The following is a 13435-nucleotide window of genomic DNA, read 5'->3' as shown; positions in this document are numbered from 1 at the left end:
TATCTCTGTATTCAGTTCATTTATTCATCATCTTCATCACATCATGAATGATACACCACCCATTTTATTCAACGCTTTAAGCTTGTTTCAACATTTCGTATAGTATCTTTACTACCTCGTTTGCATTATCTTAATTATTTTCTTCTAAACTGTAATTCTCTTGAAATGCTTATGCTTACAACACTGGAGTACTTATGAAGTTTAGTATACCACTTTAACTTCTACTTTGCTTTGATCATCTTATGAGCTTGTGGCAAACGTGTGTTGTGTGAACGTTTGTGTCAAAATGATATGCCATGCCACTTCCAATACGGTATTTGACTATTTTGTATATGTTTTATAAATTAAAACTACACAATGCCTGTTATCGAATAGAAAAACAATTTTTAAGCTACCTTTACAAATAACAAAGTTATAAAGGTTTGAAATTAAAGATTAGACAGAGAAAGACATACTGGCATGTGACGTCACACGCCAGTACCGCCATACTTGCTGCATAGAGAAAAGCGTTTGAGAAAGAGACAGGTATATAGATTTTTCAAAAAATCATTATAAATCCAATTTTCAGCCGATTTAAATTTTCTCTTCGCTAAACACTATCTGTATTTCTATATTTTCATAATAATATTAAGATATGGCAAAATCAGGAGTTGTCAAATACCGTGTTCAACAAGGTTCGTTCATCCACCATTACCTCTCTCTCATATTTCGTTTTCTAGATTTTTTTTTACCGTACAACAGCAACACCTACTAGACTCTGGAAAAACTGTCCTCCAACGGTCAGAGCCATATTTTCGAGAGCGAAATATGATTGAAATGATTCTTATCAATATTCGATTATTTAGCTGTCTTACTACGAGTACAACCCACCTCTATACCTACGATATACCTAACTGTCGGTCCGGTTCAATCTTTTATCTTGAGTGCATATTCCAAGATAGACTGACATAGAATGTTAAGTTGGGGCCAACATATAAATCAATGCAAGCGAGATAGTAATAGATAATGTTTTAGCCTCATCAACTATTCATTTTTGGACGTATTCTTGTCGTGTAAATTATCACCACATCACGTGATCCTGTAAGTAAACAAAATCATTCATGAAATACCTATTAAAAAAATTCAGTAAACCTGATTTTATTTTGATACCCGATCTTTTTGATTAAGTAAATAATAAATAACTGTTATTGGAAATTGTGATAACTAACGTACCTAATTGTGATTAAATAAGAGGTTTCTGAGTTGTTCACTAGAATCGATATAACATATTTTTTAATAGTCAGGCCTCATTCGCACAAGCTCTTTTTCAACGAGCGTTAAAAAAACGTTTGAACTACATAAATAAATGAATTGTTACTTATGTAAATTATTCACACGATAGTGCTTTTAAAATGGGGAGCTTTTTATAGCCTGTGGAATGGCAGCGCCATATTTAAAATTTACTGTCAAGCGGCGCGGCCATTTTGAAAAAATCTTTCTTGACTGCAGTGACACCTACGAATTAATTTCGCGAATTCGCGAATTTTATTAAAAATATCACCAAAAAAAACTACTTTAATTTTATAGATAAGCCTTACAGTGATAGTTTAGCATAAAATGGCATATCTAATTAAATAACAATGAATGACCTTCAATTTCTGTGAACTTTATTATTCATTATCAAATATCTGATAACCAAATTTTTCTCAGTCATGTATTAAATAACTATAATTACAAATAAAACAATTACCTGTAGGAAACACTGATTTATTTCGTAAAATATTAATTTATTTACGAAACAAAGCCCTTTTATAGTCTTTCAATATCAAATAATAGTATAATACGAGGTTTCCAAAAATATCAGCGCACGGCAGCGGCCACACAGTGAAACTTGAGTAAACGATAAGAACGAAATTTCTTCCGTAATGTTGCCGCGGCCGTTAATAAATGCCATCCATGCTATTTATGAACGCATTCTGCAAGAATAAGCAAGCGAGATATAGGTCTACCAGTTTATATTTGTTAGTGAAATACGTCACCCGCCAACGACCGGGAGCCGGTCGCTTGCCACTCAAGGGTTTTTGACAGCGTGCCGGGAGCCGGTCGCCTGCCAAACAAGGGTGTGCCGGGACCCGGACGCTTGCCACTCCAAGGGATAGAGCACTGCCGGAGTATTGACGTTGAGCGGTGGACGTCAAATCAAACTTAAATAAAATAGCACCAACGGGTTTTCACACGGCGCTTTAAAAGCTCTTGTGCGAATAGTTATCGGTATTATCTAACGCTCGGCTCGGGTGCTCGCGATCGTATCCATTCACCATCTCTTTCTACCGTCGTCCTACACCGTGTGACAGAAAGAAGTGGTGAAAACGATCATGATTACAAGGGTTTCAGACAATGAGAACTCGGGTCTTACCCGCGGCTTCGCTCGCGTATACCATATGATCTGGGATTGGAATTGAAACTTCAGGATTTTACTAAATTCCAGTGGGCAATTCCCAAATCTTATACCGCGGTCTTTATTTGCGATATATGACGAACACATTATTTTAGGAAAAAACATATATAAATATACTTACATCATCATCTTACATCGGCTACTTCAGTGCCGGAAAATTTCACGTCACTCATCAGCCGTAGAACATGTGTCTGCCATATTCCAATAAATATTTTGTAGCCTCGAGCAACCTTAGTGCAACGTAAGTTTACTTATGATGGGAATGCCCTGAAATCAGCACAATAACACGTAGTAACCGTTTTGTTTTAGTGTGACATGCGATGAACAATTTCGAAAACTTAACAAGCCCAAGAATCAAAATGTACGATAATGGAGCCGGACATTCATTCAAACCCGACTCATCGACACCCCATTCCTATTCTCAATGAAATCTTATCGGAAGCGTATCATGGTATTGAAAATTAAAAATACATTCGATATACCCGTCATATCGATAGTTTCAGTTTAAAGAAGCCTTACAATTAAAATTAACTGTTATAAATCTCAATTATTTTTAATTAAGATATAGATTACTTTTATTTTCATTGAATCACAAAATTAAATCTGTGAATAAGTCAACTATTTTCAACTTGAGAAATACAAAAATAAAACAAGGACGACAAGGTCGCGTTGCGGCGACGTCACAAGCACGTCGCGAAAATGCTTATAAATAAACAGCATTTTATAAACACGTAAACCGAGACAGCCAGAGTCGCACATTATAAACCTTTACTTTATTTTTAACTAGTTGAGTAAATAGGAAAGCCATTATCATTTTATTTACTTTATACAATTTCATTAAATACAGAGTAATCGACATCTCAATTAAGAAACACGATGATGAATGACACCTTTCCTTTTCAAGACACTTCCCGCTCTTCACCACAGCAAAACTGCGAACTATCGTGAACGTACGCCGTGTCGAATACGGCTCAATCCCAAGGCGCGTTGCCAAAACTTTTTTGTTGTGCAGATTAACAAAAGATTTAATTAAATACAAGCAACGTAGAAAGTATGCAGATAGGAACAACTAGCGCAGAGATGTCAACGTAGTTCACATATCCTTGAACACGGACATTATACGGTATCAAGAGAATCCCCATGCAAAACCGTCCAAACGATAACTAAAGGGTCGATGACAAGTACACTTACCCTCAAAAACTTTTAAGTAGCTTTGATTATTTTGAGCTTGTTGTGATGAGAAGATATCGCTGGAATCAAGTTCCCTCTTCGATAGACATCTTCCCCATGATGAGCCAAACACGCCTGTGGTTCCGATTGAGACAGCATGGGATAGCGACTTCGGAGTGAAAAGCAGCAACAATGAACTGCGGATACTTCTGAGGCCACGAGGTTTACCGCAGCCGTGACCCATTCAGATTGACATAATGTAACCGTCCAAAATCCTCTTTTTATGTCATGCATAATATTTATTTATAATTTTATGAGCTACGGCAACTAAACTCGATAACTTAAGATATTTTAAAGTAATTATTTTCATTTGAATCATCATCATATCAACCGTTAGCACGTCCACTGTCAGACATAGGCCTCTCCCATACACCATTTCTTTATCAGTAGGTACTTTATTAGAGCCTAAGCAGTAAACAAAATTTAGACACTAAGGGGCTGTTTCACCATCCATTGATTAGTGTTAACTGGCGGTTAGGTGTGATGCCGTCTCTATTTGTTTTGTTCGAATAGACGGAGACAGCATCACATTTAACCGTCGGTTAACGCTAATCAATGGATGGTGAAACAGTCCCTAAACCTAAGATAGTTAACTGATTACGTTTTATCCAATTTAAGAAACCCAGAAAACGTACGACAAAAAAGCATTTATAGTTTGCACCATACATATTTTTTTTTTTATTTAGACTTAACTATTTAAATAATCCACTGAACAATTATGTAACTGTTTTAATACGTATGCTTCTGGATTATTTGTAAAGAACTGAAAAACTAACTTATCCTGCCTATCTCTTCTGCATTCCAAACAATAAAATCATCAGACTGCATCTATCTCCATCAAAGCGATTGGCGAGAAATAAAAGCACCAGATGTGTTCCTTAATCGAGTGTTGCCGGTAAGACCCAATTGATTAATTTATGAACATGTGAGAGAACAAATAAATACCAGTGTTGACCAAATACACGACAGGTTATAGTAGTAGGCAGTAAGTAGAACCACGACATTAGCGCAAATGTGAGTGTTATGGTATGGATACCTCGAAACCGAGAAAAGGAACAAACGATTGGCGTCATGAACAAGTTTAATATCAATCAAATTGTCACCTTAAATCTCGCAGTTTTTTAGACGTTGATCAACCTTAATTTTTTTAAGACATTGCCATTACTTAAAGGATATCTATCTAATTCCTAAAGCAATAAGCCACAAATGAGATAGTCCTTCACTTACGAGTTCATTACAGATTTTAATTACGCAAATAGCAAACATGAAACTTAAACTAATCTAACTTAAAATCCATTAGATATCTAGTCGATTGTAAAGAACAAAAATTAGAATATTAATAGAAACGTTAAGACGACAGTTCTTTGAATGTAGCCAGCCGAGCGTTATACAAACCCCACAACAGATCGACTTGAAATACTCCTGAAAACACAAAAAAAAACATACGTTGACTATTTATCTAAAGGACCAAGGGAAGGTGATAGTTCCCATCTTAACGACATTTTTCGTCGGGTATGAAAACCGAGGGTTACAGAATTTAGAAATGGTAGGCTGGGACTTAACAACGGGTCCAACTGACTCGCACACAACTATAGTCGCAATAGAATACAGAATGAGGATCACATTCGAGTATGCGCGTACTGTGTAACAAGCCATAGTACAGCCTACAAGCCGGCTAGAAACCAATGTTGTGAAGTCCCAATCCCAGCCCAAAAACTCTTTGGTGAAAAGATTGAATAACTGTAGCATGTGAAGTCGACGTAGCTGATCTGTTACGAATAAATTAGTGTCAGACGGTCCAACAAAATAGATCTAACGAAGAACACAGTTCATCGCATGATTACTATATGCAAACATTTTTTTTCTGCAGCAATTTTTTTCTCAGTCCCATTGCTAAAGCATCCAACGCTACAAATGTGGTCGAAGGCGCTCTCGAAAAATCTACCGTCACAGAACATTGTGGTCCGCTATCCAGACGGAAAGCTCTCGTGCCTTGGAAACGTGCATGCCGAATGTACGCCCATGTCTATTTTAGAACCCAAATGTAAAATCCAAGAACGAAATTCGAGAGTGAAAGCAAACCAAAGTTATCAAAAGACGAAAAGGAATCACATTATAACAATATATCAATTTGGGTCATAACTTTACTTTGTCTTACCTTATTCTCCTCAGAAGAAACGAACATCAATAGTCCTGCCATCAATTCGAGTCCTGTCGAACATTTCTGAGCAACTGCTAAGGAAATTCAACGAGTGTGGTCGAATAAAAATCGGTAAATTTTACACGCATTCCAAAACTTCATTATATAAGGCCAGTAATAAATACTAGGTGTTTTCATAAAGGATACTGATAGCTCTTTCGGCATCCCACTCCTTATGGAAGCGCACGATAGCAGTGTCGGGTGCGGTCATTTCAGCGAACTTAACGTCTCCACATTCGCTGAACTTTTCACGTATCAACTGCCAAGTTACTGTTGGTGGAAGCTATAAAATAAAAAAATGTCTTCAGTTATGAAATAATCTTAAAAAACTATGGTAGAGAAAATTTAGTTTAAATTTAAAATTTGAGCAAAACTTACATTAGTAATGACAACCATGTCAGATGGTTTTTCCCTTCCACTCTGTTGAACGCCAGAGTCACGACCATACCCTTGTCCAGGGACTGATACACCAACCATTTGTCTGTTTGAAGCTATAAACCAATTAAAAAATAAATTAGAGGCATTTCACAAATAGCTGCCTAAAAATGGCAAAAGGGGCTTTGCCCAGTTTTTTACGCTGGGCAAGTGCGAAAAAAAAAAACATAAAAGTTACCTGAAAGTGGTCCACTGCTTAATGAATTATTGCCTCCCAAAACATTATTGCCGAGAGAAGAAGTCCCCAAAACGCTTGAACTCAGGTCATTGTTCCCTAGGTTGAGGCCTGTGTTGACACTGGCCGCTTGCACCTGTGCTTGTGCTTGTGCCTGTGCCTGGGCCTGTACTTGAGCCTGAGCAGTCAGCATGGTGGCCAGATCATTGGCAGTCAAACCTTGTTGCAGAAGCTGGTTTTGAAGTGCACCCAACCCTGTCAATCCTAATGCCTGAAAAGACAGCATTCATAAATAAATACTAAGGGGCAAACATCACCATCCATTGACCAGTGTTAGTTAAGTGGCGGTTAGGTGTGATGCCGTCTCTATTTGTTTTGTTCAAATAGACGGAGACGGCATCACATTTAACTGTCGGTTAACGCTAATCAATGGATGGTGAAACAGCCCCTAAAGCTATTATCCTAGTCTATTTATAAGTACAGTCAAGTGTAAAGATATGTATACAAGTATTGTTAATAAAAATAAGTAACCATTTAAAACTGCACAAAATTAAAATCATCCCAATGCTTATTAATATGTACACATTGAAGAACTCATAAACATGTATACTACACTTACACTAATTTGTATACAACAACTGTTACATTAACAATGTATACAATATTAAGCTAAAAAATAAATATGCACATATAGTTGCAAAAATATGTAAATATACAAGAAATATAAGTTGGCGTTGATGGACAGAGCGTGTAGGCAGTTCAAGACACTTTACGATTCCTTGCTGTTTAATGGTTCAAAATCTAATCCAGTGGCATAAAACCTGTCTTAGAGGTTTTAATATTATTTGTGATGATATAAATTACGCTTAACTCAAAGAATTATTATTTTTTAGATTACCGACCCCGACTTCGTCCTCGAAGAACCAGTATTTTAACACTAGATTGTGATTTTAACTATGAAGTGTAAATAAAAATAAACCTGGCGCCATTTCATGATATGCCTGAAAGTTGGCCAGGTATATTACGATGTGCCTGAGAAACAATACGGCATTCGTCGATATTCCTAGCTCTATACCAGGCACATCGTGATATGCCGAAAAGAAGAAAAATTTAGGTACGACGAGCGAAGCGAGGAGTGGTTAGTATTGATTGTGACCAGAACCGACATGGCGGCGTTTCATGATATGCCTAGGAATTTCATGATTTGCGTGTTTTTAACGATATGGCGGATGTCCCATAGCTAATTCATGAAATGGCGCCATTTCACGATATGCCTAGGAATGTCGTGTTTTGGCGGATTTTACGATCGGCCGCAGACATCGATATCATTGCACTTGACTGTACAACCCCCATCCTGAGTTTCACATACTCGTAGTTCAGATTGCCTTCAGGCCTAAAAATTCTCTTTTCAAAATAACCTGCATTTGTTACGTAATGGCCAGTGACTGGTTAATGTTGGTATTACGTAAAAACTTTTTAGAATTAAATGACTGGCCACTTCAACATGCGGTTTAGTTAAAATTGTTATAAATCATGAATGAAGGATTGTCATGTTGACTAATGATGTATACATCATTTATGAGCTTTATGGTGGAGAAGTGCCCCCAACGACGGATCTGGTCATTCTTTCAGGTGGTGTACTGGCAAGTCCTAAGAACACTATGCTTAATATTAGTACTCGATCTTCTTTTGTTTTCGAGTTATTCAGGATAATGTAAAATCATCAGCTTTGTAAACTGTTAAAGTTAGATTAACCAAACAAAATAATAATTGACAATAATAAAATAAGCTACAAAATACCTATTTTTAACCCGCATCATTTCCTTATACTTCATTATGTAAAAAAAAAAAAAAACATTTTATTTTTCTTCAGATTTTTATAATATATTTATATTTGCAATACAGTATTTGCGTAAATCTTCGTGCGTATGTATGTTGTCCATTTTCTAATACAAAATGCAAATAAAATATATGCAGCTCGAATATGTGTCAAATGTTATCAACGTTGACATGTCATCGTCGGTGCATTATAAATAGGTTTATTAGAAAGGGTTATATACCTACATACTAACATGTCTACATCCTGCACTAGTACTTTATTTACATATGCTCGTAATTACTTATTCGATAATGTTTTTTTTGACATGACGCACGAAGATTTACGCAAATATTTTTAGATGTGTATGTGGCGGGTACTAGTGGCTATACATGCATATTTTTTCTGGAGAAAAAAATCTGAAGAAAAATATATTTTTTTTTTTACATAATGAAGTATAAGGAAATGATGCGGGTTAAAATATATATTTTTTAGCCTAATTTATTCTTGCCAAATATTATTTTGTTTGGTTAATCTAACTTAAACAGTTTACAAAATATGCCACTTTCAATGATACGCTGATGATTTTTTTATTCTCGCTGACAATTTATTGTAATTAAGATTTATTTTGTTTGTATACATTTGACGATTCTTTTGTGAATTTCTTGTAATTAACTGACATGTGTTTATAATGTATTTTTTCAAAAGGTAATAAATAAATCTAATCTAATCTAATCATTATCCTGAATAACTCGAAAACAAAAGAAGATAGAGGACTGATATTAAGCATAGTATTCTTAGTACTTGCCAGTACACCACTTGAAAGAATGACCAGATCCGTCGTTGGTGGCACTTCTAGTTTGCTTAGCCTGCTTGACCCTTTATGATTTAATTACTGAAGACATATTATTGCACATGTGTAGCATACATATTTATCTTTCAAACAATGTATACATGTTTATGCACATTTAGATGTTGCCAACTTTATGATCTTAATGATGATGGCATTTTTTGAGACTTTGGGATGTATACATATCTATGCACTTGACTGTACCTCTTCAACGTGGGCGATAACGCTTGTCAGCATTTCGGCAGTGGTTCCCTGTTCTTTCACTTACTAATTCAGTACTTAATAAGTAAAAGAAAAATGGAGCTTTAGAAAAACTATCAAAGGAAGCAATAGGCCTTTTGTAAATCAGAGTACAGGCATTATAGTAGTAACACAACGAAAAATTCCATAGTACCCACAGGACAGTGATACAAGAATTCTTCACAAATTAACTCGCGGACAACAGTTAATGTGTTTATAATACTAATATAGAAAAAAAAATAACCTACCTGTAATCCCAAGCCACCACCTAAGGCATTGTTAGTATTAAGTGTATTTGCTGCTAAGCCTGCGCCAAGTCCGTTTAAAGCGACGCTGGCAGTTGGCACCGCGCCCAAAACACTAGTGCCTAATGACGTCGTCGGATTTGTTAGGTTCATGTTTGTAGTGTTGGAATTCTGAGGCAGATTCCTGGCTACATCTCGAAGCGGCTCTCCGTTGGGGCCCAAACCAAGCCCAATGCCTTTCAAACCTTCTGGTAATCGAAATTCTGATTTATCAGAAACTCCCCTGTCCATACGGACTGTCATCCTACGGTCATGTAACATCTGTTTGTCAAACATGGATATAGCCTGTAAGAAATTTTGGTATTTAATTATTCAATAGCAAAAATATAAATGGAAATGAGATTATTAACATACTGGGTGATTCGGGAGATGTGAGCACTTAACAGGACCAACCCTACAGCCTCAGTAATCAATAATATATTGTTCACAATTATAGTTAAGTAAAGCCCCTACACTTCATTGCAGTGACCATGCACTTAGCAAATAATTGAATACTTTGATTTCAACATTTAAAAAAAAGTTAATCTCACTAATACTGGTATGATATATGATAACAGCCTTAACTAACTGAATCTGGCAAGGTTAGTCCAGTCAAGTGTCCTGTATCACTCTGTATTGCTGATTTTGCAGACTTACCTGCACAGCCTCAACTGGATGGTCATATTCAATGACGGCGAATCCCCTACTGTTTCCATCTTTATCAGTGGCCAAATCAATGTTATGTACTTTTCCGGCCATTTTGAAAATCTCCTTAATTTTGGCACGATCTGCTTTATAATCAAGCTAAAATACATAAAAGAAAATGTTTGCCAAAAACAAATCTTCAAACCTTTTCATAATTTTGTTTATCATTTCAATATTATTGGCTTGTGCCCAAATAAACATTAAGACATTTAAACATAATTCAGTCACATGTCATTTTTTTTTAAATGGAACAATGGACATTATGTTCAACATCTTCATTTGACACAAGAAACTGGGAACTATAGTTAAATCAATACAAAATATGCAACATTAATTAAATTAAGTCAGCTTCATTGAAATAAATATATTATTACTTACATTTGCAACAAAAACTTTCTTGACCAGTGGTGGCTGAACATTAATGGAATCAAGAAACTCAAGACTTAAACCATAAGTATTGAAATTCTCAGGCTCTCTGGGCTTCATCATACCCCACCTGAAACAATTAATTGAGATTAAACATTGCCAATGGTTTAGCCCTCATATGTTTAGGCGCTGATCAGTGCCAAATTGAAGACCATCTTTTTGTATTTTTTTAAATCAGCAGAATTTGCTCTTATTAAAAGAGATGAGATTAGAACTCAGTACTTTTTTTAGTTCCCACATACGAGGGTTTAGTCAATTTACAGTTGTGAACAACAAAACCCAAGGGGCCAAACCAAAATGTTGTATATTATTATGGAAGCTCATGTGCATTCATGTGCATTTTTGTGCCATGACAAAATCGGGTTACTATTAAGCAAAAAATGCATAGCAATATGTGGATGCAAATGTCTTAAAGCAACCTTCCAGGAATCTTTCCCATAGACCCCTCCCCAGCTACATAAGCTGAAATTGTGTATAGAACTTACCCATCTTTATCATCCCTTGTATTCCTATTGCCAGCACCACCACCGCCACCACCTCCTCCTCCTCCTCCTCCTTGCCTTGAATTGTTAGTTCTGTTCCTTTCGTTACCTTTAACAAATGTCATAAAATAAAAAACAAGTTTACAAAAGATGTGAAATTATCATTTTTTCATAAGTTAAGTTAAATCTAAGATTCTAAACCATTGTATTAAAATCACGTAAAAAAAAACACGGTTGTAGGTCAAATAGCTTAGCTCTACCACTAAGAAATTATACCTGAAATCCGACATTTCCAGGGGTATGTTTATTAATGTTAATGATAAGAGCCCAGCAGTAAAAACATTAAATAAAAAAAATCTTTTCTACCTGTTTCTTCTTTCAAGACCAGCTTCCGACCATTCAGCTCATATCTATGCATTACAAAGAGTGCTTTCTTCATGGCTTCAGTATTTGAAAATTCAACAACCCCACAGCCTCGAGGTTTGCCATTTTCATCATTAAATAGCTCAACATAAGCCACATCCCCAACCTGAAAATAAATACACATACCTATTATTATTACCAGCAACTGGTAGATAGAAATCGTCACTATTTTGAAAAAATCTCGTATTTCAAATCAATACGACTCTAAATATATAAAACTCAAAGGTGACTGACTGACTGACTGACATAGTGATCTATCAACGCACAGCCCAAACCACAAAGCTTAAAATTATTAATATGGAAGGCAATACTGCTCTCATAGTGGAAATCCTGGACATTCAAGTGTAATTCCCAGACACGGGACAAGATACGTAATTCCAGGACAATCCCGGATGTCCCAGCCATCTGGCAACCCTATGTGTGAGTCCCAAGCTAAAGATTGTGATTGTTGTTAATGTAGGTACATAAAACTGTCAGACTGCAGGCAAGCATGGTAAGATTAAAGTCCACCAAGGACACGCTATTCATTTATTGATGATATAAGGGATAAACCAACCTTTTCCTTAAATAAGTCTTTAAGTTCAGTCCACCGGAACTCGTAAGGAATATTGGACACAAACAATCGTTTTCCCTCAGATCGCTCGCGGTCATTGGAGCGGTCTCTCGGCGCGTCTGAAAATCTCGAAGGCCTGTCTCCGCGCCTTGAGCGATCACGCTCTCTTTCTCTTTGGTTTTCCATTGCTGATAGTACAACTAGATTAAAAAAAATGACATTTTAAGATTTGTAAGTTAGGCTATGGTACAGATAAGGCTGCCACCTCTCCGGGTTTGACCCGGAGTGTACGGGCTTGCATGGTGCATGTCTGGGCTACGGGTTTAACATCGATATCTCCGGGTCAGACCGGGCGGTGATGGTTTTCTTTTATGGGAAATAATTTGTGGACAGACAAGCAAAACTGCTTGTCAGTTGAAATGGTAAAGGCAGAGTTAATTGTAAAGATTAATTACAATATGAATTGCCAAGAATTTTTGAAGTTTTTGAAGAAACCTGAGCAAGAAGAGATGCTTAAACAATCCCTTCAGAATAAAAAATATAGTTTTAAGTGTCAAGCTGGCCCAAGTCAACCCAGGACTAGCTAGGTTATTTATATTTTTATAAATACAATAAATTAATATAATAATTTATTGTTTTATTTACTGTAAAAAAAACAACTAAAATCTCCGGGTATACTGGTTTTGAAAGGTGGCAGCCCTAAGTAAGGACCATGCCGTACGGACGTTGGCACAGGCTTTGAAATAACACGTTTTTTTGTTGTTTTGAGTCAGTGTAGGAGTTCCGATTTCTGATGTTAATTGGTCGGATATAATACAATGTAAGGCAACATAAGGACTAGATTCTCTAAACTTGGCTCAAACATAATTTAATAATATCAAAGAAAAACATTACCCTTTCCTTTGCCGGTAATGCCGGTTACGATTTAACTCATGCTGGGACTCAACTCGAGTCACTCGAGTAAATAATCTACTTATATGAAAGTAACTTACCACTAATAAGTAATAACTAAAGAACTGCGATGTACTTAATAGTAACCACTGATATGAATTATAAATGGTACGTTAAGCCACTTCGACAAGCAATATTTCATCCGCTTGCGCTTGTGCTTCAATTAAATATAATAAAACAAAATGGCGGCTCTTTTTTTTTCATTCATTTCATCATTGATTATTATTC

At 36.1% G+C, this 13435-nt stretch overlaps 1 protein-coding gene across 3 annotated transcripts; it reads right to left on the bottom strand.

Moving 5' to 3' along the window:
- On the bottom strand, positions 1 to 13413 carry rump (heterogeneous nuclear ribonucleoprotein rumpelstiltskin). Of its 3 annotated transcripts, none has more exons than XM_074104100.1 (14): positions 13249 to 13413; positions 12260 to 12456; positions 11647 to 11809; positions 11284 to 11389; positions 10751 to 10868; positions 10325 to 10471; positions 9632 to 9973; positions 6481 to 6748; positions 6246 to 6358; positions 6015 to 6150; positions 5826 to 5891; positions 3629 to 5089; positions 2559 to 2704; positions 1 to 1078 (listed from the first exon to the last, which is right to left on the bottom strand). In XM_074104100.1, exons 2-11 carry the CDS (start codon positions 12440 to 12442, stop codon positions 5836 to 5838), a joined length of 1632 nt encoding a protein of 543 aa, XP_073960201.1. In that variant the 5' UTR covers positions 12443 to 12456; positions 13249 to 13413; the 3' UTR covers positions 1 to 1078; positions 2559 to 2704; positions 3629 to 5089; positions 5826 to 5835. The 3 variants fall into 3 exon arrangements, with proteins under 3 accessions (XP_073960201.1, XP_073960202.1, XP_073960203.1); XM_074104101.1 differs by lacking the exon at positions 13249 to 13413 and adding an exon at positions 13151 to 13215; XM_074104102.1 differs by lacking the exon at positions 3629 to 5089.
- Positions 13414 to 13435: the final 22 nt, after the last annotated feature.

This window comes from Choristoneura fumiferana, chromosome 21 (assembly GCF_025370935.1).
Source record: "Choristoneura fumiferana chromosome 21, NRCan_CFum_1, whole genome shotgun sequence".
Lineage (NCBI taxonomy): Eukaryota > Metazoa > Arthropoda > Insecta > Lepidoptera > Tortricidae > Choristoneura > Choristoneura fumiferana.
Note: the sequence above shows the minus strand (reverse complement) of the source record. Positions and strands in the feature narration are given on the sequence as shown.